At 45.0% G+C, this 27,024-nt stretch overlaps 1 protein-coding gene and 1 pseudogene across 11 annotated transcripts in view; both read left to right on the top strand.

Moving 5' to 3' along the window:
• The first annotated feature begins 21,438 nt into the window (after positions 1–21,438).
• The window catches only part of SUSD1 (sushi domain containing 1), a 141,064-nt gene continuing 135,478 nt past the window's right edge, over positions 21,439–27,024 (top strand). For all 11 annotated transcript variants that reach the window (XM_063650289.1, XM_063650288.1, XM_054500515.2 and 8 more), the window contains exon 1: positions 21,439–21,788. In XM_063650289.1, coding sequence (XP_063506359.1) covers positions 21,686–21,788 — 103 coding nt within the window. In that variant the 5' untranslated portion in view covers positions 21,439–21,685. The remainder of the gene's footprint in view (positions 21,789–27,024) is intronic.
• Positions 22,950–23,417, top strand: LOC129043678 (large ribosomal subunit protein eL29-like; annotated as a pseudogene).

Below are 27,024 nucleotides of genomic sequence, written 5' to 3'. Positions count from 1 at the left end.
GTGGTGTGAACATGGCTCACTGCAGCCTCGACTTCCTGGGCTGAAGTGATCCTCCCACCTCAGCCTTCTGGGTAGCTGGGACTACGAGTATGTGCCACCACGCCCAGCTAATTTTTGTATTTTTTGTAGACACCAGGTTTCACCATGTTGCCCAGGTTGGTCTCAAACTCCTGGGCTGAATTGATCCTCCCACCTCAGTCTCTCAAAATGCTGGGATTACAGGCGTGAGCCACCACGCCTAGACCTCAGCTAGGTGTTTAGAAGAAGTCAAAGATATTTTCAACTAGGCATATGAGCTCAAAATGCCATCAGCTTAGACAGATGTCAAGCAGGTCAAAACAGTAGTTTGGACCAAATGGCCAGACAGTGATGGAAATGAGCATAAAGCTGGAGGGAGCTGCGTGGCATGCCCTGCCCCACTCACATCGGGGCAAGCTGCAGAGGGTCTCTAAGGCGTGGGAAGGAACCTGAATTATCAAAAAGTCAGGTGGAGGAGCGAAAATCTGCATGTCCATCTCAGAACCAAAGCCTGGGATCTACAAAGCCCAGAGTGTTGCACATCTGCAAGTCACCCTCTTCAAGGGGCCATATATGCCCTCCAACGTCAGACAAGAATTTAAATTAAACCCCAGCATGAGTGACCCTCCGCAGACAGCCATTCCTTATCCCGCTACCAGCATCTTCATTCTCAATACGATTTTTTCCATTTAGAGCAGTTTTTCTCATCTCTTTATTTTCCTTTGATAAACATAAATCCACTACTTCCCTTTAAGATCATTAGAAGGTTCAAAATAATGTAAACATCATGGCCCAAAACAAATAAAGCAATGACAATTTTTGAGAACAAATATATTCTGTTTTTAAAAAAAAATACATTTTTTTTAACCTTACTAGTGTGGTATCAGCACTGAGTATACTGGGTTGTTTTAAGCCTTATGTTGTGGGGAAGGCACAGCTTTTCTTCTTTTTCTTTTTACTTTTCTTTTCTTTCTTTCTTTCTTTTTTTTTTTTCCTTGAGACAGAGTCTTGCTCTGTCGCCCAGGCTGGAGTGTGATGGCACAATCTCGGCTCGCTGAAACCTCCGCCTCCCAGGTTCAAGTGATTCTCCTGCCTCAGCTTCCTGAGTAGCTGGGACTACAGGCATGTGCCACTACACCCAGCTAATTTTTGTATTTTTAGTAGAGATGGGGTTTTACCATGTTGGCCAGGCTGGTCTTGAACTCTTGACCTCAAGTGATCCACCCCTCTTAGCCTCTCAAAGTGCTGGGATTACTTTTTTTTTTTTTTTTTTGAGACAGGGTCTTCTTGCTCTGTTACCCAGGCTGGAGTGCAGTGGCATGATCTTGGCTCACAGCAACCTCTGCCTCCAGGCTCAAGTGATCCTCCCACCTCAGCCTCCCAAGTAGCAGGGACCACAGGGTCTCACTACCACATCTGGCTAATTTTTGTATAGACAAGTTTTCTCCAGTTGCCCAGGCTGGTCTGAAACTCCTTGGCTCAAGCGATCCACACACCTTGTGCCTTCCAAAGTGCTGGGATTACAGGCATGAGCCTGTACCCAGCCAGACACAGCTTTTTCAAAGTCAAGCCCTCCATTGCTTGGTTGACATAGCCGGAAGTACAGACAGATCAGCTTAGCATATGTACATTGATGGAACTGATAAAATGGCGTATGAAGTTGGTTCTCTTCTTTTTGGTAAACAGGGAACTACTTTATCTCTGAATTTCTGAAAGTGCTTTTCTAAATGTTTTCTTACGCAACTGACTCAAAGCTGTGTTACTTAAACCCTTCTTGAGGCTTTTTCTGGCAAAGACAAAGTATCTGGAAGAAAGAGTTTCCCTTTGGAGTTTCACAGAGAAAATTTGGGTCCACCTCTGACACAAGGAAAACTGATAGCTTGAATTTATCCTGCAGCTGGGCTGGAGGAGGTTGGAGTTTGTTTTTCTTGGTAACCAGTCTCAAAATCCTTGTCTTTTAGAGCGTCATCAAGATGAGAAAATGAAGACTTTTTCTTTTCTGCTCCTAGTAAACTGTAAAGAAAAGACATTTTAATATCAACTTGAAGACTCTAGAAATAGACTTTTGTAATAAATGTTGAAAGGAACAACACAGTTGGTATTTGAGCTTTCGTGTTTCAGATTAAATGTCTTCAGAACTTCAACTCTATATTCCAAACAAAACAAGCTCAATTGCACATTAGCCTTTTTTGAAAAGTTTGAAAATGTTAGTCTGGTCCCAAAGTAAGGCAACAGTTTCTAAATTTAGTCAAGTGAATATTTCTTTGGCCACTTACAAACTGTATTTTATTTATTTATTTATTTATTTATTTATTTAGAGACAGAATCTTACTCTGTAGCCCAAGCTGGAGTGCAGTGGAGCAATCTCAGCTCACTACAACCTCTGCCTCCTGGGCTCAAGCGATTCTCGTGCCTCAGCCTCCCAAGTAGCTGGGACTACAGGCACGTGTTACCACGCCTGGCTAAGTTGCTGTATTTTAGTAGAGATGGGGTTTCACCATCTTGCCTAGGGTGGTCTCGAACTCCTGAGCTCAGGCTGTCTGCCTGCCTCCCCTGGTTGAGAATCACTGATCTCAAGACAGCAAATGTTTAGGGAAATAACATTCCTTCTTTCTGCTAAGTAGACGATGGACTTAGCCTTTCTGCATCACTGGTAGTGACATCCCCAGGAAGTACAGATGATTAGAATGTGAACACAGCCTTACAATTAGGGCTTCTCAATGCCCGGTGACCTTTTCTCTCACAGTGGGAATGTCATTGTCATGTTTCCCTTTTAATTTGTGACTAAGAATGAATGTCATCACCCACAATCTCTTTCTCTTCTGGTTACCAGCCACTATATAAATAACACAGCTACATGTAATTGAATTTCCAAAGACTTCAGACCTATTTAAAGGGAGGCTATCCTTTACTTAAGTAATAGCAGAGGTAACACCTGGAGAGGTAATGTATTTAGCATGAGCAGGGCAATTCCACAAGTATCTTTAGGTTGAAAAGAATTTAAAGAGAAGTCTTGGTCTAAACTCAGTAAATCATTGGCTTATTCGTTCATTCAGCACATGCTAAAGTTCTATGTAAATGTCTGCAGTCACAAAGTCAAATGAGACAAGGCTCCTGAGCCCTGATTAGTGGGAGAAAAAGAACTAAGCAGGCAGGCATTTACTAAGCTTTACTAAGAACTAAGTTCTGCCACCTGAGACTTTGAGCAAATCATTCTCCTTTTCTGGGTTTAGAAAACACCAGGGGAGGCCCAGCGCAGTGGCTCATGCCTCAATTCCCAGCATGTTGGGAGGCCGGGGGGGAGGATTGCTTGAGCACAGGAGTTCGAGAGCAGCCTAGTTAATGTAGTGAGCCCTCATCTCTACAAAAAATAAAAAAACGTAGGCATGGTGGCATGCACCTGTAGTCCTGGCTACTTGGGAGGGTGAAGTGGGAGGATTACTTGAGCCCAGGAGGTCGAGGTTGCAGTGAACTGTGATTGTGCCACTGCACTCCAGCCTGGGCAGCAGAGCAAGACCCTGTCTCCAAGGAAAGGAAAAAAAAAAAAGAAAACACCAGGGGAGCACAGTGGAAGGGACAGGGGCCAGAGTGCAGTCTGGACAGGGTCTTGAATGATATCCTGGTCAGAAGAGTCTAGATGATGTTGTGGCCACAGATAAACGTGAAAATCCATAGCTTATCACCAACAAAATTTCATTTCTATGAGTTGGGCTATTGCCCTCCACCTTGTCGCTGCCCCATCTAAAACACACAGCCTCCAAATTCTCCTCAGCAGGAAAGAGAACACTGGTTCTTAGATACTCCAGCTCTTAAACACCTTGTCTGAGAAGTGACACGTGTCACTTCTGCTCATGATCCACTAGCCAGAATTATATGGTCCCAACCTAATTGCTAGGGAGGCTGGGGAAGGTGGAGGAGCAAACAGATATTTGGTGAGCACTCTCTCTGAACAGATGATACGTTGGCATTCACATGGAAGAGAGTGAGGGGAGGGAACAGAATATGCTAAGGAAGAGGAATAAGGGCATGTGGGAGGTTTGGGGAGCAGCACCAAGTACCTGCTAGATAGGAGGCTAGATTGGGCCTCAGGTGGGAATTGGGGTGTGGTGAAGACTGCCAATACAATGCCAGGCTAAGGAATTTGGACTTCACCTCCTGGAACTGGGGGACCGCTAAACAAGCAGTGATGTAGCGTTCATCCAGGTCTTTTCCAGCTCCATTCCTTTAGCAAGCCCCCGTAGACCTTCAGCAAGACTCATTTTGAGCCATCCCTGGCCTCCAGACCCTGGCTCTGCCTCTGAGAATTGTCATAGCAGGGTGGCTGAAAGCATGAATCTGGGACTTAGGCTGCTGAGGTTTGAATGCTAGTTCTGCCACCTGAGACTTTGGGCAAATCATTCTCCTTCTCTGTAGTCTAGATTCCTCATCTGTAAGATCAGGATAATAGTAGCTGCTATTAAGTGGTTGTACAGATTACAGGAGTTAAAATGTGTAAGGTGCTCAGAAAAGTACCTGGCATGGAGAAAGTGCTACTTAATTTTTAGAGTTTTTCATCATTTCATCCTTTTCCATCCTCCTTTCCATCAGATCCTTGTTTTCTATACAGCCCCTGAGATAAAATCTGCAACCAATGGCAACACAAAAAAAACCCCATCCTCTGTTAGTAAAATTTTAGGCCAGAATATCGGCAGCTGTGGGACATGCTTGGAAACCTTTTTCCGTATTCTTGAAACTGTAGCATAGATAAGGACCATCTTGGCATGATGAACGGAGGTGAAATTGAAGTTGCCAGATAAAATACAGTATGCCCAGCTAAATTTGCATTTCAGTTAAATAACAAATAATGTCGTAGTTTAAGTATATCTGATGCATTATTGGTTACAATATTACATGGGACATACTGATACTAAAACATTATTCATTGTTAATCTGAAATGCAAGTTTAACTGGTGATATGATTTGGCTCTGTGTCCCCACCCAAATCTCATCTCGAAATGTAATCCCCACATGTCAAGGAAGGGAAGTGATTGGATTATTGGGGCGGTTTCTACCATGCTGTTCTTGTGATAGTGAATTATCATGAGATCTGATGATTTTATAAATGGTAATTCTGCTTGTGCTCTCACTCGCTCTCCTGCTGCCTTGTGAAGAAGGTGCCTGCTTCGCTTTCCACCATGACTGTAAGTTTCCTGAGGCCTCCCCGGCCATGCGAAACTGTGAGTCTATTAAACCTCTTTTGTTTATAGATTACGCAGTCTCAGGCAGTTCTTTTTATTTTTTATTTTTGACAGAGTCTTGCTCTGTTGCCTAGGCTGGAGTGCAATGGCGCGATCTCAGCTTACTGCAACCTTTGCCTCCCAGGATCAAATGATTCTCCCGCCTCAGCCTCCCAAGTAGCTGGGACTACAGGTGTAATTTTTAATGTTCATGGCAAGTCTTTATTTTGTTCTGTATAATTTTTCTTTATTAAAATGTTCCATAATTCACTTATGTTGCTTTTATAACCAGATCATGAACCACAAAGTGTTATTGTTTTTGTTTGGTTTTGAGACAGAGTCTTGCTCTGTCTTAATACATATATATATGTATACATATATATACATATTTATTTATTTATTTTTGAGATGGAGTCTCACTCTGTCACTCAGGCTGGTGTGCGGTGGCACCATCTTGGCTCACTGCAACCTCCGCCTCCCAGTCTCAGGTGATTCTCCTGCCTCGGCCTCTCTAGTAGCTGGGATTACAGGTGCCCACCACCACGCCTGGCTAATTTTTATATTTTTGGTAGAGATGGGGTTTTACCATGTTGGCCAGTCTGGTCTTGAACTCCTGACCTCAGGTGATCCACCCACCTCGGCCTCCCAAAGTGCTGGGATTACAGGTGTGAGCCACTGCGCCCAGCCAATACATTTATTTTTAGATTAATATTGATGCGAAAATCCTTCATAAAATACTGGCGAACTGAATCCAGCAGCACTTCAAAAAGCTTATCCATTTATTTAATAAATGGTATTGGGAAAACTGGCTAGCTATATGCAGAAAACAGAAACTGGACCGCTTCCTTACACCTTATACAAAAATCAACTCAAGATGGATCAAAGACTTAAATGTAAGACCTAGGACCATAAAAATCCTAGAAGAAAACCTGGGTAATACCATTCAGGACATAGGCGTGGGCAAAGACTTCATGTCTAAAACACCAAAAGCAATGGCAACAAAAGTCAAAATTGACAAATGGGATCTAATTAAAGAGCTTCTGCACAGCAAAAGAAACTATCATCAGAGTGAACAGACAACCTCCAGAATGGGAGAAAACTTTTACAATCTATCCATCTGACAAAGGACTAATATCCAGAATCTACAAAGAACTTAAACAAATTTACAAGAAAAAAGCAAATAATTCCATCAAGAAATGGGCACAGGATATGAACAGACACTTCTCAAAAGAAGACATGCAGCCAACAGACATATGAAAAAAATGCTCATCATCACTGGTCATTAGAGAAATGCAAATCAAAACCACAATGAGATACCATCTCACACCAGTTAGAATGGCGATCATTAAAAAATCAGGAAATAACAGATGCTGGAGAGGATGTGGAAAAATAAGAACACTTTTACACTGTTGGTGGGAGTATAAATTAATTTAACCATTGTGGAAGACAGTGTGGCGATTCCTCAAGGATCTAGAACTAGAAATACCATTTGACCCAGCCATCCCATTACTGGGCATATACCCAAAGGATTATAAGTCATTCTACAATAAAGACACATGACATGTATGTTTATTGCAGCACTATTCACAATAGCAAAGACTTGAAACCAACCCAAATGTCCATCAATGTTAGACTGGATTAAGAAAATGTGGCACATATACACCATGGAATACTATGCAGCCATAATAGAGGATGAGTTCACACCCTTTGCAGGCATCTGGATGAAGCTGGAAACCATCATTCTCAGCAAACTATCACAAGATCAGAAAACCAAACACTGCATGTTCTCACTCATAAGTGGGAGTTGAACAATGAGAACACGTGGACACAGGGAGCGGAACATCACATACTGGGGCCTGTAGGGGGTGGGGGGCTAGGGGAGGGATAACATTAGGAGAAATACCTAATGTAGGTGACGGGTTGATGGGTGCAGCAAACCACCAAGGCACATGTATACCTATGTAACATAACTGGACGTTCTGCACATGTAACCCAGAACTTAAAAACAAACAAACAAACAAAAAAACGAAACTCTGCCTCAAAAAAAAAAAAATTTTTGTAGGCGGGATGCCATGGCTCACAACTGTAATTCTCACACTTTGGGAGACCAAGGTGGGTGGATTGCTTGAGCCCAGGAGTTCAAGACGAGCCCGGGCAACATGGCGAAACTTTGTCTCTACAAAAAAAGAAAAAAAATTAGTTGGGTGTGGTGATGCATGCCTGTAGTCCCAGCTACTTGGGAAGCTGAGGTACAAGGATTACTGAGCCCAGGGAGGTAGAGGCTGCAGCAAGTTGTCATTGCACCACTGCATTCTAGCCTGGCAGCAGACAGAGTAAGATCCTGTCTAAGAAAAAAAAGAAAGAAAGAAAGAAAGAAAAAAGAAAAAGAAAAAGAAAACCTATCTATCTAGCTTGAGGGCCTCCTCCTCAATATCTTCCTGATCTTGGCAGCTGGAAGGTTCTTCCTTTTTCCTGAGGCCCCAGAGGTTTTTGTTTGCACAAGACAGGTCTTTGTTTGGTTCTAAAAAACTAGATTGATCTAGAAGCCAGAATCCTTCCTGTAGCTTTGCAGAGGCTGTAAATGTTTGGCTGAAGCAAGCCATGAGTCTCCTTACCCAGTATCTCCCCTTTTAGACATTTCTGGAGAGGTCCCTGGGGCTAGCCTGAGGTGACGTCAGGCTCATTATTCCTGGGTGGAGAGTTGGTCTCCAGAAAGCCATTTCTAGTGTTTTCCGGAGTCATATGCTAAGGGAGGGTAGATGCAATAGACTGAATTGAACAATGTACAATGTAATGGATAGGCATTTAAGGCTCTGCACTTGAGTTATAAAAAAAAAATTCTGAATGTATTACTGAGGTTTAATATCAGTACCTATGGAAGTTCCACTTGATTTTACAGTGGTCAGACTAGCCCAGAGAACTGTGTTCAGTTTGGGGTTTAAATAACTCTTTAGGTAGATATAGCTTAAAAACAACAGAATGAAAAAGAGTTACCCAAAGAGATGACAAACCTAAAGCCAAGTCCTATTAGGTTGGTGCAAAAGCAATTGCAGTTTTGCCATTACTTTTGATAGCAAAAACCATGATTACTTTGGCACCAGTAATGCCACATGGAAACGGCATTTAAAAAAACTTCCAGCTCAAGTAAGTTATGCTTTGTGAAAACGCATGTATAGGCTGGGCGGGGTGGCTCACACCTGTAATCTCAGCACTTTGGGAGGCCGAGGCGGGTGGATCACTTGAGGTCAGGAGTTCGAGACCAGCCTGGCCAATATAGTGAAACCCCATTTCTATTCAAAATACAAAAAAATTAGCTGGGCATGGTGGTGCGTGCCTGTAATCCCAGCTACTCAGGAGGCTGAGGCAGGAGAATTGCTTGAACCTGGGAGTCAGAGGTTGCAGTGAGTTGAGATCATGCCATTGCATTCCAGCCTGGGAAAAGAGCGAGACTCCATCTCAATTAAAAAAAAAAAAAAGAATAAAGAACAAAAAAGAAAATGCATGTATGATTTGGAATAGCTAGCTAGTCACACATGCTGATTTTCTGTGCAGAATCCTTTTGCCCTTTTGGTAAAACATTTCTGTGAGTTTCCACTGGGAACTGCTCCTTCGCAGCTCAGTCCTGGGGTTTGGGAGAGGCTGACCCCACACTCAGGTCGAGCTCCAGTGGATGGAGGCTAATTATTGATGCTAGTATTCAGTATAGTGGTGAGGTTGGCTTAGTTATGGGTACTTTCCCCCATAGATGGAGGGCTTCAGGGCTCAAGTCACTCAGTGGGAAGAGTATCTTTCTCTGTCCGCCAGATATGAAGCTGAGAGGATGTAAAAACTGCTGCCGCAGCTGCAGTCATCTTATGATAATGAGAGGAAAACCTGAGGACAGAGCAGAGCTAGGAGGAGAAACTGGATTCTTGAGGCATTTTTTGAATCACTGGTCAAGGCCACCTTAAGTCAGACTTGTAACGGAAACTTTTGGGTTATGGGTGCCCATAAATTTCAGCTTTTCTTTCAACATTTTGCATCATATTTTATTTCACTTGAACCCAAACTCTCGTAAGTATAGAGAGCAGACCTTTGAAGGAGGGGCGTCCAGGAAAGAGGAATTTTGATGGCAGCTGACCTGTTTGGACGGGTGCGGGTGACTTGATTTAAATGATGTGTGACAACCTGTGTTTTCTGTGAGGATCTAAGGCTTGTGGCTTGTCAGTCCAGTATTGTGGCCAATATTAGCAAACCGTATTTAAGAATTAGCTACCACAATAAGAAACAATAATTTGATTTTAAAATTACCCAAGAGTGCTGAGGGTTTATTCCACAAACCTGCTAGAGAAAATCAAAGCATAAGAAATCTTTTGAACTGGCTAATATAGGCTTCCTTTTCCATTACCTACCTTGGCACAGATTCAAAGTTTCTCACTCATATCTATTTTTATGTATTTTTATTTTTATTTTGAAATGGAGCTTTGCTCTTGTTGCCCAGGCTGGAGTGCAGTGGCGCCATCTCGGCTCACTGAGACCTCCGCCTCCCAGGTTCAAGCAATTCTTCTGCCTCAGCCTCCCAAGTAGCTGGGACTACAGGTGCATGCCACCATGCCTCGCTAATTTTTTGTATTTTTAGTAGACACAGGGTTTCACCATGTTGGCCAAGCTGTTCTCGAACTCCTGACCTCAGGTGATCCACCCTCCTTGGCCTCCCAAAGTGTTGGGATTACAGGAGTCAGCCACTGCACCCAGCCTCCATGTTTAAACAACCATGTGAGCAAGTCGGTACAATGAGAAGCATCACTGGAGCCCTGGAGACAGTCAATGTGGGAGACAGTCACCTGGGGATATATGATCCAGGAACCAAACCTTTGAATGAACAGGAAATAAGACATGTAGGGGGGTGACTAATTTGAAGCTTTTCTACCCTAGCTTGTTCCAAAGATGCACAGGTGAGCTGAATACTAATACCCACTGGCAACCCAGAGCTGACAGTGATCAATTCCAATTTTTTCTTCCTTCCCCAAATATGTAGAACACTTACTAGGTACCAGGAATTTTGCCCAGATGCAATGATAGCTGGTGAATATGGTACACTCCAGGTCCTTGCAAAACTTATAAGTTAATGGGAAAGACAGACAAGACAGACAAGTAAGTGACAGTTTAATACACGTAGTAAGTGCTAAATGTGACATATAGGGGACTTTGGAAGTAGAAATGTATATGGAGACATGAGCAGAGACCTGATTATAAAGGGTCTTGTGTGCCATGCTGGAGGTCTTTTTTTTTTTTTTTTTTTTTGAGATGGAGTCCTGCTCTGTGGCCCAGGCTGGAGTGTAGTGGTGCAATCTCAGCTCACTGCACTTCCACCTCCCAGGTTCAAGTGATTGTCATGCCTCAGCCTACATTTTATGTATATAATTTAAAAATGGAAAATGCTAAAAATGTAACCAAGGTAATATTGAAGAAAAATAAAACCAGAAGATTTTCACTACCAGATATGAATTACAATAAAGCAACAGTACTTAAGACAGTGGTATTAAAGCAAGGATAGACAAATTGGTCAATGGAATTGAATAGAGTCTAGCAGCAGACTCCACACATACCCAATCCCCTAATTCATAATGAAGGCTCCTCTGCAATTCTTGGGGGGCAGGGAGAGGGGTATTTTCAATAAATGATGCTGTAACAATTGGATATCCACATGGGGAAAAATGAACTTCACACTATACATAAAAATTAATTCCAGATTAATTTTAGAGCTAAGTGTGAAAAGTAAAATAAGAAGTTCTGCAAGTTTACTCTAGAAGAAAATAGAATAACTTCATGATCGCCAAATAGGCAAAAATTTCTTAAACAGAACACAAAAGCACTAACCATAGAAGAAAACATTGATAAATTACCTTCTTTAAAGTTAAGTTGATTCATCAGATGACATCATTAAGAGAGTGAAAAGGCAAGTCATATGCTTGGAGAAGATATTTGGAATACATATGTCCGACAAGTGACTTAAATCCAGAATGTAAACAAACTCCAATAGATCAATAAGAAAAAGATAACCCAATTTTACAAAATGGACAAAATATGTGATAGCATGTCTTAAAAGAGGATTTCAAAATGGTCAATAAACAAATGTGTTCAATGGCTGGGCGCGATGGCTCATGCCTGTAATCCCAGCACTTTGGGAGGCCAAGGCAAGCGGATCACCTGAGGTCGGGAGTTGGAGACCAGCCTGACCAACATGGAGAAACCCCATCTCTACTAAAAATACAAAATTAGCCAGGCATGGTGGCGTATGCCTGTAATTCCGGTTACTTGGGAGGCTGAGGCAGGAGAATCACTTGAACCCAGGAGCCAGAGTTGCAGTGAGCCGAGATCACGCCATTGCACTCCAGCCTGGGCAATAAGAGCGAAACTCCATCTGAAAAAAAAAAAAAAGAAAATGTGTTTAATATTATTGGTCAACAATGAAATTTAAATAAAACCACAATAAGAGGCCGCTATACACCCATCAAAGTTGCTAAAATTAAAATGACTGACAAAACCAAATGTTGGCAAGGACATGGAGCTGCTGGAACTCTCTGCATCAGTCATGAAAGTGTGAACAGCAGCTGCTTTGGAAATTTGTTCGGCAATACTCCTAAAGCTGACCATCTATAAACCCTGTGATCCTGGATATTTACTCAGCAGAGTAAACACTATACATACCCCCCAAAACATGTATTAATACAAGAAGTTTCATAGCAGTTTTATTTGGAGCTAAAAATGGACAATTGTCCAAATGTCCATCCACAATGGAATGGGTAAGTAAATTGTTGCATATACATGGTTGCATTGGACTATTACACAGAAATGAAGAAAACGAACTTCTACTGATAACGACATGGATGTAACTCTCACAGATACAATGATGAGTATAAAAAGTCACAAGCAAAAAAAAAATAGTGATTTACTTTACATAAAATTCAAAAGCAGGCAAAACTAACCTATGGTGATTATACAGGTTGGAACATTGATTACTTATGGGGGACTGAGTGATAAAATATATGAGGGAGCTTCCAGGAAGCTTGTAATGCTCTCTTTCTTGGCTTGGGTGATGGATATTTGGTGTGTGTATAAGTACAAATTTATGAGCTGTATACTTAATATTTGTATATTTCAACTGCATGAAAGTTACATCTCAATTTTTTTTTTAATGGAGGCTGGGGGTCGGAGCAGAATTACTTGAAAGCAGTACTGGAAATCCAAGCACAGTATTATGAGAGCAGCAAAACAGGAGATATGCTGAAAACATAAAGCAGATGTGATCAGATTGATAAAAACACAACAGAGCTGAGGCACCCACAATCTCATGAAAGCAGAAAGAGAGCATCTCCAAAATAGTACATTTTCCCATTAGAACTCCAGAATTATCTCCGGTTCAGAGACAGCAGAGACAGGGAAAAGGAACTGGTAGGATAGTGAGCTGGTAATTTATTCATGAGCTACAAACATCTTCACCTATTTTCTGTTTTAGAAGTGGCTAGTTCTGAATTTTTTCCCCAAGGGATAACTTTATTTATTTATATTTTATTTATTTATTTATTTATTTTGAGATGGAGTTTTGCTCTTATTGCCCAGGCTGGAGTATAGTGGCACTATCTGCTCACTGCAACCTCCACCTCTGGGTTCAAGTGATTCAGTGATTCTCTTGCCTCAGCCTCTTGAGTAGCTGGGATTACAAGTGCCTGCCACCATGCCTGGCTAATTTTTTGTATTTTTAGTAGAGAAGGGGTTTCACCATGTTGGCCAGGCTGGTCTTGAACTCCTGACCTCAAGTGATCCGCCCACCTTGGCCTCCCAAAATGCTGGGATTACAGGCATGAGCCACCATGCCCGGCCCAAGTGATAACTTTAAATGAAGCTTATTGCTTACCAAATAAGATGAGAATAGTGATACAAAAGAGGCTCCCAGAGAAGGCACTGGGGCCAGAGAAAGTATGGCAACCAAGAAGGAGGTCTCAAATGCACTCTCTTTACCTCCCCACTCCTACCTCCTGCTTTGCACAACCACTGGAGTTAGAACCACTGTAAACAAATCTCCATTTACTCCTAAGAAAGCAGAGATTCTCACCTGGAGAAATATAGCCAAATTATTGATTCCATTTTTTTTTTTTAACTCACCTGTATTAGTCCATTTTCTTTTCTTTTTTTTTTGAGATGGAGTCTTGCTCTGTTGCCCAGGTTGGAGTACAGTGGCTCAGTCTTGGCTCACTGCAACCTCCACTTCTGAGGTTTAAGCAATTCTCCTGCCTCAGCCTCCTGAGTAGCTGGGATTACAGGTGGGCGCCACCATGCCTGGCTAATTTTTGTATTTTTAGTAGAGACTGGGTTTCACCACATTGGCCATGCTGGTCTTGAACTCCTGAGCTAGTGAACTGCCTGCCTCAGCCTCCCCAAGTGCTGGCGTTACAGGCATGAGCCACCATGCCTGGCCCCATTTTCATACTGCCATACAGTCTAAGAAATACCTAGACTGGGTAATTTATATAGGAAAGAGGTTTAATTGATTCACAGTTTTACATGGCTGGGGAGACCTCAGGAAACCTACAATCATGGCAGAAGGGGAAGCAGGCACATCTTACATGGTGGCAGGCAAGAGAAGAGAAAGTGAAGAGGGAACAGACCCTCATAAAACCATCAGATCTCAGGAGAACTCACTCATTATCATGAGAATAACATAGGGGAAACTGCTCCCATAATCCAATCACTTCCCTCCCTGGACACGTGGGGATTACAATTGCAGATGAGATTTGGGTGGGGGCACAGAGCCAAATCATATCACCACCTGATTCATTCTCATAAACTGTTAATTCATAACAGAGGAGACCCTCATGTAGAAATAAGGACAGTCAAAAATCATGAAACACTTGAGGAAAACCAGCAGAAGAGTCATCAAACTCAACAAGTAAATGAACAACTTCCTGATAAAACAGAAGTCATTGCAACTACGAAAAAAAAGCCATTCTATACAAAGAAGCAGAGTTCTTAGAAATTAAAAGCATGATTGCTGATATAAAAATATTTCAACAGATGAATTGAAGAGCAGAATGGCATGGATAAGGATCAAATTCATGAACACAAAGTTCACTAAATTGAGTTATGGCAATCTTCCACATTCAGTAAATGAAGGCAAAGAAAGTAAAGAGTCAAAAAAAAAATACTAACAGCCATGGAAGCTAAGGCAAGTTTTAAAAAATTCCGAGCCAGGCATGGTGGCTCACATCTCTAATCCCAGCATTTGGAAGGCCAAGGAGGGAGGATAGCTTGAAGTTAGGAGTTTGAAGCCAGCCTGGGCAACAAAGTGTGACTCCATCTCTATTAAAAAAAAAAAAAAAAAAATTCCCATACATTCCAGAAGGGATAAATAGAAATAATTGAGGGAATGAAATAATCAAATAATTAATATAAAAAAAGTCTTTCCTGTAGAAAGCCTTAATTCCACAAATTGAAAGGGTCCATTGAGTGCTAGGCAAGAATAATGAAACATTATATCCTCACGAAATTTCTGAATTCCCAGGATAAAGAGAAAATCCCCCAAAGCTGGGTAGATATGATAGGATAATGACATGTCACCTGTAAGGGGTTGATAACCACAGTAGCATGGGACCCTCCATCTGCAACACTCCATCTGAATCCAGAATTCTAGACCACATTAACCTATCACCTAATTATTTTGAATCCAGAATTCTATACTCAGTTAATGTATAATTAAATTATGGGGTTGGGGGCGGTGGCTCATGCCTGTAATCCCAGCACTTTGGGAGGCTGAGGCAGGCAGATCATTTGAGGTCAGGAGTTTGAGACCAGCCTGGGCAACATGGGGAAATCCTGGCTCTATTAAAAATACAAAAATTAGCTGGATGTGATGGTGCATGCCTGTAATCCCAGCTACTTGGGAGGCTGAGGCACAAGAATCGCTTGAACCCAGGAGACGGGGGTTGCAGTGAGCCAAGATTGGGCCACTGCACTCCAGCTTGGGTGACAGAACAAGACCCTGTCTCCAAAAAAAACAAAAAAAAATTATGAGGGCAAAATCAATATGTATTTCGACTTGCAAAGATTCGAAGTTTACCACCCAGGAATACCTTCTGAAACAGATACTCAAAGACGTCCCCAAAGAAGATGAAGGAGGAGGAGGAGAAGTGGGGAAAGAGGAAGACATAGGACATGAAAAACAGTGGCGAGCAAAGAAACCAATAGAGCTTGCAGCTAAGTCCATTGCAAAATAATTGAGTAAAGTGTTTCTGTTTTGAAGATTGCACTATTTGCCCAGGATGATGATACTGGTCTTCACTGTGAGCTGGTCTCTCTATCAGTGAAGGTCTGGAACCATCCGCCTTCACAGCTGTTGTGGCTTCCTCAGCGACTGTGCTGCTCATTGCTGATTTGGCCCCCACTGCCTGGCCTGCTTCTCCTTAGGGCTGTGGGTGGCTGATCCTGGGTCCGGAAATGGGCTGTCAGCAGGCTTCCTTTCAGGGTTTGTGGAATAAAAACACCAACAGCTGAGGCTTTTGCAAGTGAGGCAGGTGATGCTGTGTGTGTGTGTGTGTGTGTGTGTGTGTGTGTGTGTGTGTGTGACAGAGACAGAGAGACTAGGTGACAGAGCCTGTCTCACTTGGTGTTGTCTCAACCACCTGAGGTCAGGGGAGGATAGGTGAATAGTAAGCCTGCTGCTCCTTGAACTTGTCTGTTGCAGTGTCTGAAGTTTGCTCCCAAATCCAAGTCCAAATCTAAATCTTGCTGCTGCCCCAGCTTCTGCTGGGGGGATCACAGGGTCTCTTGAGTCCATTACAGTGAGGAGAGAGAGCACTATTGTAAAAATAGGGAGTCCAGGACTTGTCCCCTAAGCTGAACTGTCCCTTTCTACCCATGCTTGTTTTGCTTTTCTGAGAATACTAGTGTTTTGGGTAAATTACACATCATTGGTTGTAGCACAGCCACGTGCAGCAGACAATAGTGCACTTGCTGCCCAAGGTCTACAAACCAACTCCAGGTAGGGTGTTTGATGTATGTGTGTTTCCGGGGGGAGGGAGAGGTATGCTGGAGAAGGCAGAGTAATCCTACTGTTTCTCCAATAGCAACAAAGTATCTGAGAGTCATTAAGCTTCAAAAAATGAGAAGTCGGCCTTTGTTTGAGTTAGAGACTTCATCAGAAGGGCATTTCTCTGGAGGGACAGGTCCCTGTTATCAGCCTTTACAAATCTGTTTGAGATGATGACTCTATTCTGGGAAGGGCAATGTGGCTTCTTTGAAGGTGGCCTTGGGGTTTCCACAGATGTTGAGTCAGCCAGGGTTAGATGTGGTGGGGGTGGAGCAGACTGTTACAGAGGGACTGTTACTTTGTTTCAAACACACAAGTTTTCAGCCAATATACTTCAAAGGCTTCAAATATTTAAATTATTTCTGTTAATGCAAATTTCAGGCAGTAAGTGCAACCCCAGAGTATATTAAACTCATTACAATTAGATATTCAAGCCATTCCTAAAATACCCACATATAAACAATTTATTTACAATTTATGGGAGGCTGCGGAGGGAGGATTGCTTTTGCCCAGAAGTTGAAAGTTGCAGTGAGCTATAATCACACCACTGCATTCCAGCCTGAGCGACAGAGCAAGGCTCTGTCTCTAAATAAATAAATTAAATTAAAAACAAAAATAACAATTTGCAAGCCTGCCAGAAGCTGTCCCAAAGCAGTCTCTGTAATCACTTATGGTCAGGAGTGTGGTAAGCAAGAATAGATTTTTTTCCAGGGGAGTCCCAGGATATTTAGTATCCAATCTCCCTCCTCAATTCTCCTTCTGGCCTTGTAGCCAGATGGGAACCCGCTGGACAAACCCCAAACCTCTTCACACTGGAATCCGACACTGAGAAGAGCAGCTTGGGGGAAAATCTCCCTAGAGATACTGAACCAGTGTTCAGAATGAAATTTGTCACCTGCCTTCTGCCTTCCCATACCCGTGGCTCCCCAGAGTCCTCTCAGAGCTCTCCTGAAATCCCATTCACTTATGTCTCAGGAATATTGGGAAAAATGGGGCTTTCCAAGATATCTTTCTTGTAAACCTGATCCCATATAGATTTGCCAGAACCAAAACTAATTTGGAAAATCCTTAATATTTGCCTATCTGATAAAATAAAAATAAAAATGGGCATGAACGTTTTTTGTCATTGAATTTTTAAAAACAATTTTAAACTTTTTTTTTTTTTTTTTTTGAGATGGAGTCTCGCTCTGTCACCTAGGCTGGAGTGCAGTGGTGCGACCTCGGCTCACTGCAACCTCTGCCTCCCGGGTTCTCGCCATTCTCCTGCCTCAGCCTCCGGAGTATCTGGGACTATAGGCGCCCACCACCACGCCTAGCTACTTTTTTATATTTTTAGTAGAGACGGGGTTTCACCGTGTTAGCCAGGATGGTCTCAATCTCCTGACGTGATCCCCCCGCCTCGGCCTCCCAAAGTGCTGAGATTACAGGTGTGAGCCACTGCATCCAGCCAATTTTAAACATTTTTTAAGGCCGGGTGTGGTGGTTTATGCCTATAATCCCAGCACTTTGGGAGGCCGAGGTGGGTGGATCATTTGAGGTCAGGAGTTTGAGAACAGCCTGACCAACATGGTGAAACCCCGTCTCTACTAAAAGTACAAAATTAGCTAGGCGTGGTGGCACGTGCCTGTAATCCCAGCTACTTGGGAGGCTGAGGCAGGAGAATCGCTTGAACTCGGGAGGCGGAGGTTGCAGTGAGCCGAGTTCATGCCATTGGACTCCAGCCTGGGCAACAAGAATGAGACTCTGTCTCAAAAACAAACAAACAAACAAACAAACATTTTTAAGTGTACAGTTCAGTGTTAGGTCCATTCACATTGTTGTGCAATCACCACAACTATCCATCCACAGAACTTTTTTCATCTTGCAGAACTGAAAGCGACCCACTAAACACTAAGTCTCAGCCAGGCGTGGTGGCTCACAACTGCAATCCCAGAACTTTGGGAGGCTGAAGCGGGAGGATCCCTTGAGGCCAATAGTTCAAGACTAGCCTGGGCAACACAGCAAGACCCTGTCTCTACATTTTTTTTTTTTAATTAGCTGGGCATGGTGGCATGTGCTTGTAGTCCAAGCTACTTGGGAGGCTGAGGTGGAGGGATTGCTTGAGCTTGGGAGGTCAAAGTTGCAGTGAGCCGTGATTGCACCACTGCACTCCACCCTGGGTGACAGAGTGAGATCCTCCTGTCTCGAAGAAAGAAGAAGAAGAATGAGGAGGAAATGGAGGAGAGGGAGAAGGAGAAGAAGAAAGCTTCTTTCAAGTTCTTTTTCAGAAAATGCTGGTATATTAACCATGCTCTCTTGAAAGAACATTTTTCTTAAGTCAAATACTTTGTCAGCAATAATCCCACTGTTCCTCCAAATTTAACACTGGTTCAATATTCTGTTTTAATTCTTGTGACAAATACTGTTGGATGAGGAGATAATTTTTCATTATGTGATCCAATGAACTCACCATTGAGTAAGAAGTTTTTTTTTAACCAAAAATATGTATTTGAAATTTAAAAATGAGCCAATGAAAAGAATTGATGAAAGTCAAGCAATCTAATGTGGAATATAGAGTAAGATGGATTGTCCTGAAATATAATTTTCAAAAAGTTGAAAACATGACTTATGCAACTATAAGATGAAAACCTATCTAAGATTCTATTCAAGTAATTGATTAATGGAGGACTCAGTAAGTTGTTTACCTCAAGGGAGAACTAGTAAGATGTTAAGTTTCAAAGGAAAATCTGACATCAGGAATCATCATATGAATTTGCTAATAGGTGCCAAACTGGTTAACTAGTTAATATCATATAGGACAAAATGAAATTAGTGGGTTTAACTTATTTATTTTCTGGCAGAAAGGACTGATCACTTATATTTCTCTTGGAAAACATTCATTTTCACTGCTATGGACATAAATCTTTTACATTATCATCAGTTTTCTGTAAGTTAACTTCTAGCCCTCTAGTGCTGCAAAATAGCCTAGTCAATAGGAAGTCCAGCGAAGGTGCACCCAGCACCCCACTGAAAGGACACCCAGTAATCTCTTTTGCCCATTTCCAAGTTTTGGACAATTTTTCCTGACATTATCAATAAAAAATGTATATATATATATATTTAAGTTTATTTATTTTGCAAGGGGCCACAGTGGGGATGAAGTGGTATAGGTTGGTTAAAAATCTTAAATGAATGGTATATTTGTTGAAACAATGACATGGTTTCCAAGTTTGAAGTTTATGGAGAGCTGAACTTAAAAAATTTGTCTAAATAATAGAGACACACCATCCATCTATTGCTCCCCAAACAGGCGCCTGTCTTTGTTGATCAAAAATAATTTTCAAGAAAGCCTGCTAAGAAAACAGCTTGTGAGGCCAGATGCAGTGGTTCACTCCTGTAATCCCAGCACTTTGGGAGACCAAGGTAGGAGGACTGCTTGAGCCAAGGAGTTGGAGACCAGCCTGGGCAACATAACCAGATCCTGTCTCTACAAAAAAAAATTTTTTAATGAGCCAGGCCTGATGCTGTGCCCCTGTAGTCCCAGCTACTGGGAGGTTGAGGCTAGAGGACTACCTGAGCCCAGGAGGTTGAGGCTGTGGTGAGCTGTGCACTCCAGCCTGGGCAACAGAACCAGACCTTGTCTCCCCAAGAGGAAAAAAGAGCCTAGGAAGATGAGCTTTTTCTTTGTTTGTTTTTTTTAAGAGAGGGGGTCTCACTGTATTGCCCACGTGGGCCTTGAATTCCTGGGCTCAAGCAGTTCTCCTGCCCTTCAGCCTCTTTAGTAGCTGGGACTGCAGGCACGCCACACTTCACCCAGCTTGAAGTTGATTTTTAACTACTTGTTAAGACTCCACAACTTTAGCCCTTATATGGGTGTGTTTGAAAGTGGTGAGATTTAGGGCAGGCTCATGGCAGAGAGTAAACAAGTGAGGATATGGGGTGAAGTAGTGGGGTGCCTGCTCTTGGATGCTCTCCCATAGACATCAAAAGCTGAAAGCCTTCAAACCGGATCTTCTTTATTTCCTTCTCCCCCACTAGTCTTAAAACCTAGTGGATTCCACTCTTACACACTGCCCTCTTCACACTCATTTGTCAATGCTCAGCTGCAGGACACATCTATCTATCTATATATATACACATGGAGTCTCACTCTGTCGCCCAGTCCGGAGTGCAGTGGTGCGAGCTCGGCTCACTTCAACCTCCGCCTCCTGGGTTCAAGTGATTCTCTCGCCTCAGCTTTCGGAGTAGCTGGGATTACAGGTGCCTGCCACCATGCCCACCGATTTTTATTTTTTATTTTTTCAGTAGAGACGGGGTTTCATCAAGTTGGCCAGGCTGGTCTCGAGCTCCTGACCTCAAGTGATCCACCTGCCTCGACCTCCCAAAGTGTTGGGATTACAGGCGTGAGCCACCGCACCGGGCCGGGACATGTCTTCTATTGCCTGATTTCTGCAGCAACTCCGGGCTGGACTCTCTGCTTTCCACATCCCAATCCCAACCCCAATCCTAATGCCACAGAACAGACAGAGATGTGTCAGTGATGAAGTCATTCACTGCTTGAAACTGTGACAGCTTCCCAGCGACCCCCATCACTTGGGTTAGGAGGGGTAACTTCCCTCTGCAGCTCAACGCCTCTCTCCAACCCTCTGCTCCCACTGTAGGTCCCCATTCCCCATTTCTACAACAAACTCCCTCTTAGATTCCTCCCCAACGTCCTTCTCATCCTTGGGTCTTGGTTTACTCCCTCCCTGGGGATGAGTACGGCTGTGATGGAGGTAGGGGCTGGCATCAGCGCGTCCCAAGCTGGGTGTCCTCAGAGCAGCGGGGACTGATGCCAGCCCCTACCTCCATCACAGCCCTACTCTCTCTCACACCAGGTGTCCAGGTGTCACCTGGTCAAGTATGTTGCCCCTGGGTGGCCTGGGTCTGCGTCTTCCGACCTCTCATCTGGGCCTTGCGCTGCGGTCACTTCATCCAGCTCGCTTTCACGTCCTGGAACATTTCTGCCCCTTGCTCCCCTCACCCCTCTCCCCGCGGGTGCCTCCCTGAGCCCTCGAGTGGCTTGAATCCCCCGCAACATTTCCTCCCCAGCACTCTCCGGGGCTCTGCGTCCAGCTGTGTCATTATCCGATGAGTGTCTGTCCCCCTTTGCGAATGTGAGCGGCGAGAGGGCAGCAGGTGCGGAGCCAGAGACGGACGCGGAACGGGCGTGTCCCAAGCCCAGGCCCGGACAGGAGAAAGGACCCGCGCCCTGCGGCCTCCCCGGGACCCCGCAGCGCCCCCCGCTTCCCTCGGCGGCGCCGGAAGCCGCCGGCTGGTCCCCTCCCCGCGGCGCCTGTAGCCTTATCTCTGTGCCCTGAGGGCCCCGGGAGGAGCCGCGGGCGCGCCGGGAGGGACGGGCGGCGGCATGGGCCGGGGGCCCTGGGATGCGGGCCCGTCTCGCCGCCTGCTGCAGCTGTTGCTGCTGCTCGGCCTGGCCCGCGGCGCCGCGGGAGCGCCGGGCGCCGACGGTGAGTGCGGGCTGGGTCGGGCACGGGCGGCCGGCGGGGCCCCCGGCTGGGCCTCGAGGACTCTGGGCGCACGGACGCTTTCCCGCCCCTGGGCCGGGCCGGCGCGGTGCCGAGGCGTGGGGCGCAGGTGGGGCCCGCGCCGGCCGTTGGAGATCGGCAAGGAGGAGCTCAGAGAAGCGGGGGGCTCCCCGCCGGGCTTCCCTGACCCCGCCCGACCCCGCGTCGCCGGGGACGCCAGTTTTAAGGCGGCCTGGCCGGGCCCCCAGGGACCTCCACTGCCCAGGAGGCGGGGTGGGGGCTGGGCGCGAGCGGGGACCCGGGCAGGGCGGCGCCCGGGGAAGGGCGGGGAGGCCAGGGCGTTCTGCGGCGCTGTCACGCTTCCGGCTCTGCGGTGGCTTTTGCATGACACATTTTTGACCCGAAGCAATTTTCTTACCACTTTTAATTTTTTCACGTTGTTAGAGAGCCGGATGCTAAATATGGTGAGAAAGACGCGTAAGGAAGAGTACAGGAATGAAGCCATTAATTCACTCATTCATTCAACAGATGGCCCTTGAACAGCTTCCCTGTGCTCGATGAGGGCGGGCAGTGCGGGCCCTCGTGGAGCTCATTGTCTGGAGGATTTAGACCAGCAAATGTTCTATTTCCAAGCGATCGAGGGAGTTGTTTTTCCTCCTCTGCAAAATGCAATGTTGAGCTGAGTAGGAATTACACAGAGGATTCAGACACTCAGGGGAGGTGACATTCATCCACATGACTGTAATACAAGGCAGAATGGCATGAGTGCTCTGAGAAGGTGTGGGTGGTGAGGGCAGGGAAAGGGGAATCGGTGGTGACCCTTGAGCTGGGCCATCAATGATTGGTCATATTTGGATATGGGAAAATGTGGAAAAGGTATCCCAGCTCATAGTAGAAGGCACTGCCACCTCTCCACAAATGTGTGTAGAATGAATGAATTCCTTCAGAATTCAGGCCCCGGGGGAGAAGGGAAGGAAGCACATGGAGGCACCAAAGGCAGAGGGCAGAGTGCCTTGATTGGCAGACCTAGGCCTTTGGACTTAGCTGTGCCTGGAAGCCACTGGAAGCTGTTTCAGGGAGTGACAAGAAAAGTGGGTCTAGTCAGTTCTAGGCGCTTCGGGAGCCGCAGGTTACGGTGCAGACATGGCCAAATCCAAGCACCACACCACACACAACCAGTGCCGAAAATGGCACAGAAACGGCATCGAGAAACTGGGATCACAAAGATAGGAATCTTTTAAAGGGGCGGACCCCAAGTTCCTGACAAACATGTGCTTTGCCAAGAAGCACAACAAGAAGGGCTTAAAGAAGACGCAGGGCGACAATGCCAAGGCCATGAGTGCATGTGCTGAGGCCTTGCCCTCATAAAGCCCAAGGAGGTTAAGCCCAAGATTCCAAAGGGTGTCAGCTCTTACCTACATTGCCCGCCTCAAGCTTGGGAAACATGTTTGTGCCCGCATTGCCAAGGGGCTCAGGCTGTGCCGGCCAAAGACCAAGGTCAAGGATGAGACCAAGGTCAAGGATGAAACCAAGGCTCAGGCTGCAGCTCCAGCTTCAGTTCCAGCTCAGACTCCCAAAGGAGCCCAGGTCCCTACAAAGGCTTCAGAATAGAGATCTGTGTCTGCCAACGTGAGGACAGAAGGATTGTCCCCCTTGGACTGCCATCTGCATGGGGCTGATGTCCTCCTTTGCTATTTGTATAAATAACCTTGAGGCAGGGGGGAAAAAAGGGTCTAAGGAACCCCCATCTTCCTTACTAAAACCAAACACCGATCCTGAAGTGGAAGGAAATTTCCATGTGATGAGATACAGGGGGACTTGTGGTTGAGATTCTTGCCTGCTGCCCCCACCCCCATTCTCTTTGCCTTGGGACTTTTACCATGCCTGGTGGGTATTTCAATGGCTTGATCTTCTGGAGTGGCCATTTTTGTAATATTAGGTACCCTGGTTAAGATTCCTTCCTTGGCTGTATCTCCCAGGACAGTGCGCACAGGACTTGTAGATGCTTGGCATCTATTTCAGGATTTTCCTGATCCTGTGGTCTCTCTAAGATAGGAAACTGTCCAGTACAATGCCATTGAATTGTTAGACCAAGATGGCTGAACGCAGCTAGTAGCTACCTAAGGTCATCTGTAACTAAAGGTTTTGGGGTGAATTTGGGGAAACGAAGTCAAGGCTTCCTGGTTGAGCCCCCTCTCCTTATGTAGACATTCTCCCTTCAAGTTCAACCTTGGAGAACCTGGTTTTACGAAGGGCAGGTTTCCTGACAGTGGACAATGTAGGGAAAGACTGGAGGCTTGGACAAGCCCATTGAGGAAGTTGTTGCAATAGCTGGCCTGGAAGTTCTGAGGACTGGGCCCACAGTAGTGACAGCAGAAACAGACTGAATGTAGACAGTAAGGTGGAAATGGACTGGAAGGAAGGATTTAATAACAGGTGTGAAGGTGCAAGGGAACAGAAGGGGAAAGATGACACTAAGGCTTGGGGGCCGGGTGACTTGGTATATGTGTCTACGGGAGGAGAAAGATTTGGAAAGAAAGATGATTAGTTGTTTTGGACATCCTGAATTTGAGGTGCTGTTATGGATTTGGAGAGATGAAATCAATAGACCTGATGGTTGCTTGAAACCTTGAAGTTGACAAGATTGGGAGGATGAAAGACAGATTCTTGGAGAGGATTCTTGGAGTTTAGATGGTAGATGCAAGTCAAGAAGGAAGAAGCAGCATCCAGGTAGGATGGAGAAAGACTGGGCTCGTTTAGTCAAGGAAACTAGGAGACAGGAAGCCGAGAGGTGGAGATTGAGAAAAAGGCTTTGAATTGGATGGATCTTGTCAGTGGAGACCCAGAGCTAGCAGAGAAGAGAGAGTGAGAGCTAGATGTGAGGGCTCTAGATTGAGGGCAGAGACCTTGGTTACGGAGTAGATTTTTTTTTTTTTGAGACAGTCTCGCTCTGTCGCCAAGGCTGGATTGAGTGCAGTGACATGATCTCGCTTGCTGCAACCTCTGCCTCCCGGGTTCAAGAAATCCTCTTACCTCAGCTTTCCGAGTAGCTGGGATTACAGATATGCACTACCACACCTAGCAAATTTTTGTATTTTTAGTAGAGACGGGGTTTCACTGTGTTGGCCAGGCTGGTCTTGAACTCCTGACCTCAAGTGATCTGCCCGCCTCAGCCTCCCAAAGTGGTGGGATTACAGGCATAAGCCACTGCTCCTGGCCTCAGAGTAGATACTCTTTAAAGAAATTAGAAGGAAAACGAAGGTAGCATTCAGTTGGGCTGATCAAGTCAGTCTAAGATTTTTAGAGAATGCAAAACAGACTCAAACATATTTTAGACTGAGGGGTATTATTTAGTAGAGAGGGGAAAATTGAAAAAGCAAAAATAAATGAGATAGTTAATGGACGGAGCAGGTCAAAAATTAAACTTGGCCTATAAGTGGGGGAGGTTAGTTTCTGAAAGTGGGGGGCGAGGAAGAAGATTAGAGGACTGTTCCCCTTCTCCCATGGTGGGCTACTTAGTGAGTGCTATTCATATTTCAAAGCAAGCCTGGGTGTCCTCACTCCTCCTAGGAAGTCCGTTGCCGCTATCCGCTTCTCTTTACAGCACCAGTAATACCATATTCCATGCCTTGGTTGTACACTTATACCATATTGCAGTGTGATTGTTTACTAAACTAAGAGCTCCTTGTGGGTAGGGACAGTGGCTTGTATTAGGAATCTGGTATGCAAATAAATGAATACCATCCAAACAAGAATAAGCAAAGGCTATTTATTCAGGGCTTGCTGTGACAAGAGAGTCAGCCATCATCACTTCTATTTGGCAGAGACTCAAAGATAGGCCAGGGGTGGAAAAGTTTTACAGTAGAAAAAGGAAGGGGGTTGGGGGGTGGTGGTGGTTCAGGTACTCCCAGCTGGAGAAGTTTCCTAGCAGCCTGCATCCCGTGTGATTGGTGAGACGGCCATATCCGGCTTTTCTGGTTAGTCCCAAGTTGGAATTGGGGGCAAAAATTAGCGTAGCTGGCCATTACTGATTAAAGCCTGACCATTTGGGGCTGATTGCTACAGAGTTCCTGGAATGATTGCTGCAGATTGTGGGTTAGAATTCTATTTTAATATATGGGCCGGGTGCAGTGGCTCAGACTTATAATCCCAACATTTTGGGAAGCCGAGGTGGGCGGATCACTTGGGGTCAAGAGTTCGAGACCAGCCTGGCCAACATGGTGAAACCCCATCTCTACTAAAAATACAAAAAAAATTGGCTGGGCCTGGTGGTGGGTGCTTGTAATCCTAGCTACTCCAGAGGCTAAGGCAGGAGAGTCACTTGAACCTGGGAGGCAGAGGTTGCAGTGAGCCGAGATCATGCCACTGCACTCCAGCCTAGGTGACCGAGCAAGGCTGTCTCTCTCTCTCTCTCTCTCTCTATATATATATATATATATATGAGATCTGGCCATTGTCCATTTGTATATTCAGTCTGTCACTGGCAACATGGGCTGAATGACATTAATTGGCATCAAAGATGTTTTGGGGAGGAGAGCTGAAGTCAGATGAGCTGAAGTCAGATGACCTGAGTGTAAGGAAAGTGTGTTTCATGTAATTGATATGGCAGGAGGGTGTTGGTGGCTGGGTGGGGTGCAGGGCCCAGGGGAATCCAGAGGGTAGGAATGGGCGAGGAGGGGTAGAACCAGTTAGTCCTGTTTCTTAACCTTTCTCTGGCATTCATTGCTAGAGTAGGGCCTGTCAGCTCAGGCCTGGCTGGGGGTCAGGAAGTTGTTCTTGCTGTATACAAAGGTCACCTGACTTCACTCATCCTGCATTTCATGCTTGATCTTCCCTCTGTCTTCAGGAATCACAGCAGCACATTCACTATTCAGGGTGAACCACAGGAGGAAAGAAGAGAAATAGAGTGAGTGGATTGTTTTGGAGTGATTTAAAGTTACTTAAAATAAAGGGTGCAGGATTAGAGGTGATGAAGATGCCCACCATGGCCTGTCTTCCACCTCTAGGGACTTGGTCCTGGGAGTATTCTTGGTCTTCTGGTCAAATCCTAAAATGGGATGCTAGGTCTCTGTAGCTCAAAATCGCAAGTAGTCTGTTGGCCTCAGCTCTGCAGAAGAGAGAGGGAAAATGAATTGCAAAGATTAAGAAAAAGGATACACTCAGCTTGGTGTGGTGGTTCATGCCTATAATCCCAGCACTTTGAGAGACCCGGGTGGAT

This window comes from Pongo pygmaeus, chromosome 13 (genome assembly GCF_028885625.2).
Source record: "Pongo pygmaeus isolate AG05252 chromosome 13, NHGRI_mPonPyg2-v2.0_pri, whole genome shotgun sequence".
Lineage (NCBI taxonomy): Eukaryota > Metazoa > Chordata > Mammalia > Primates > Hominidae > Pongo > Pongo pygmaeus.
The sequence above is the reverse complement of the archived record's forward strand: the minus strand, read 5'-3'. Positions and strand labels throughout refer to the sequence as shown.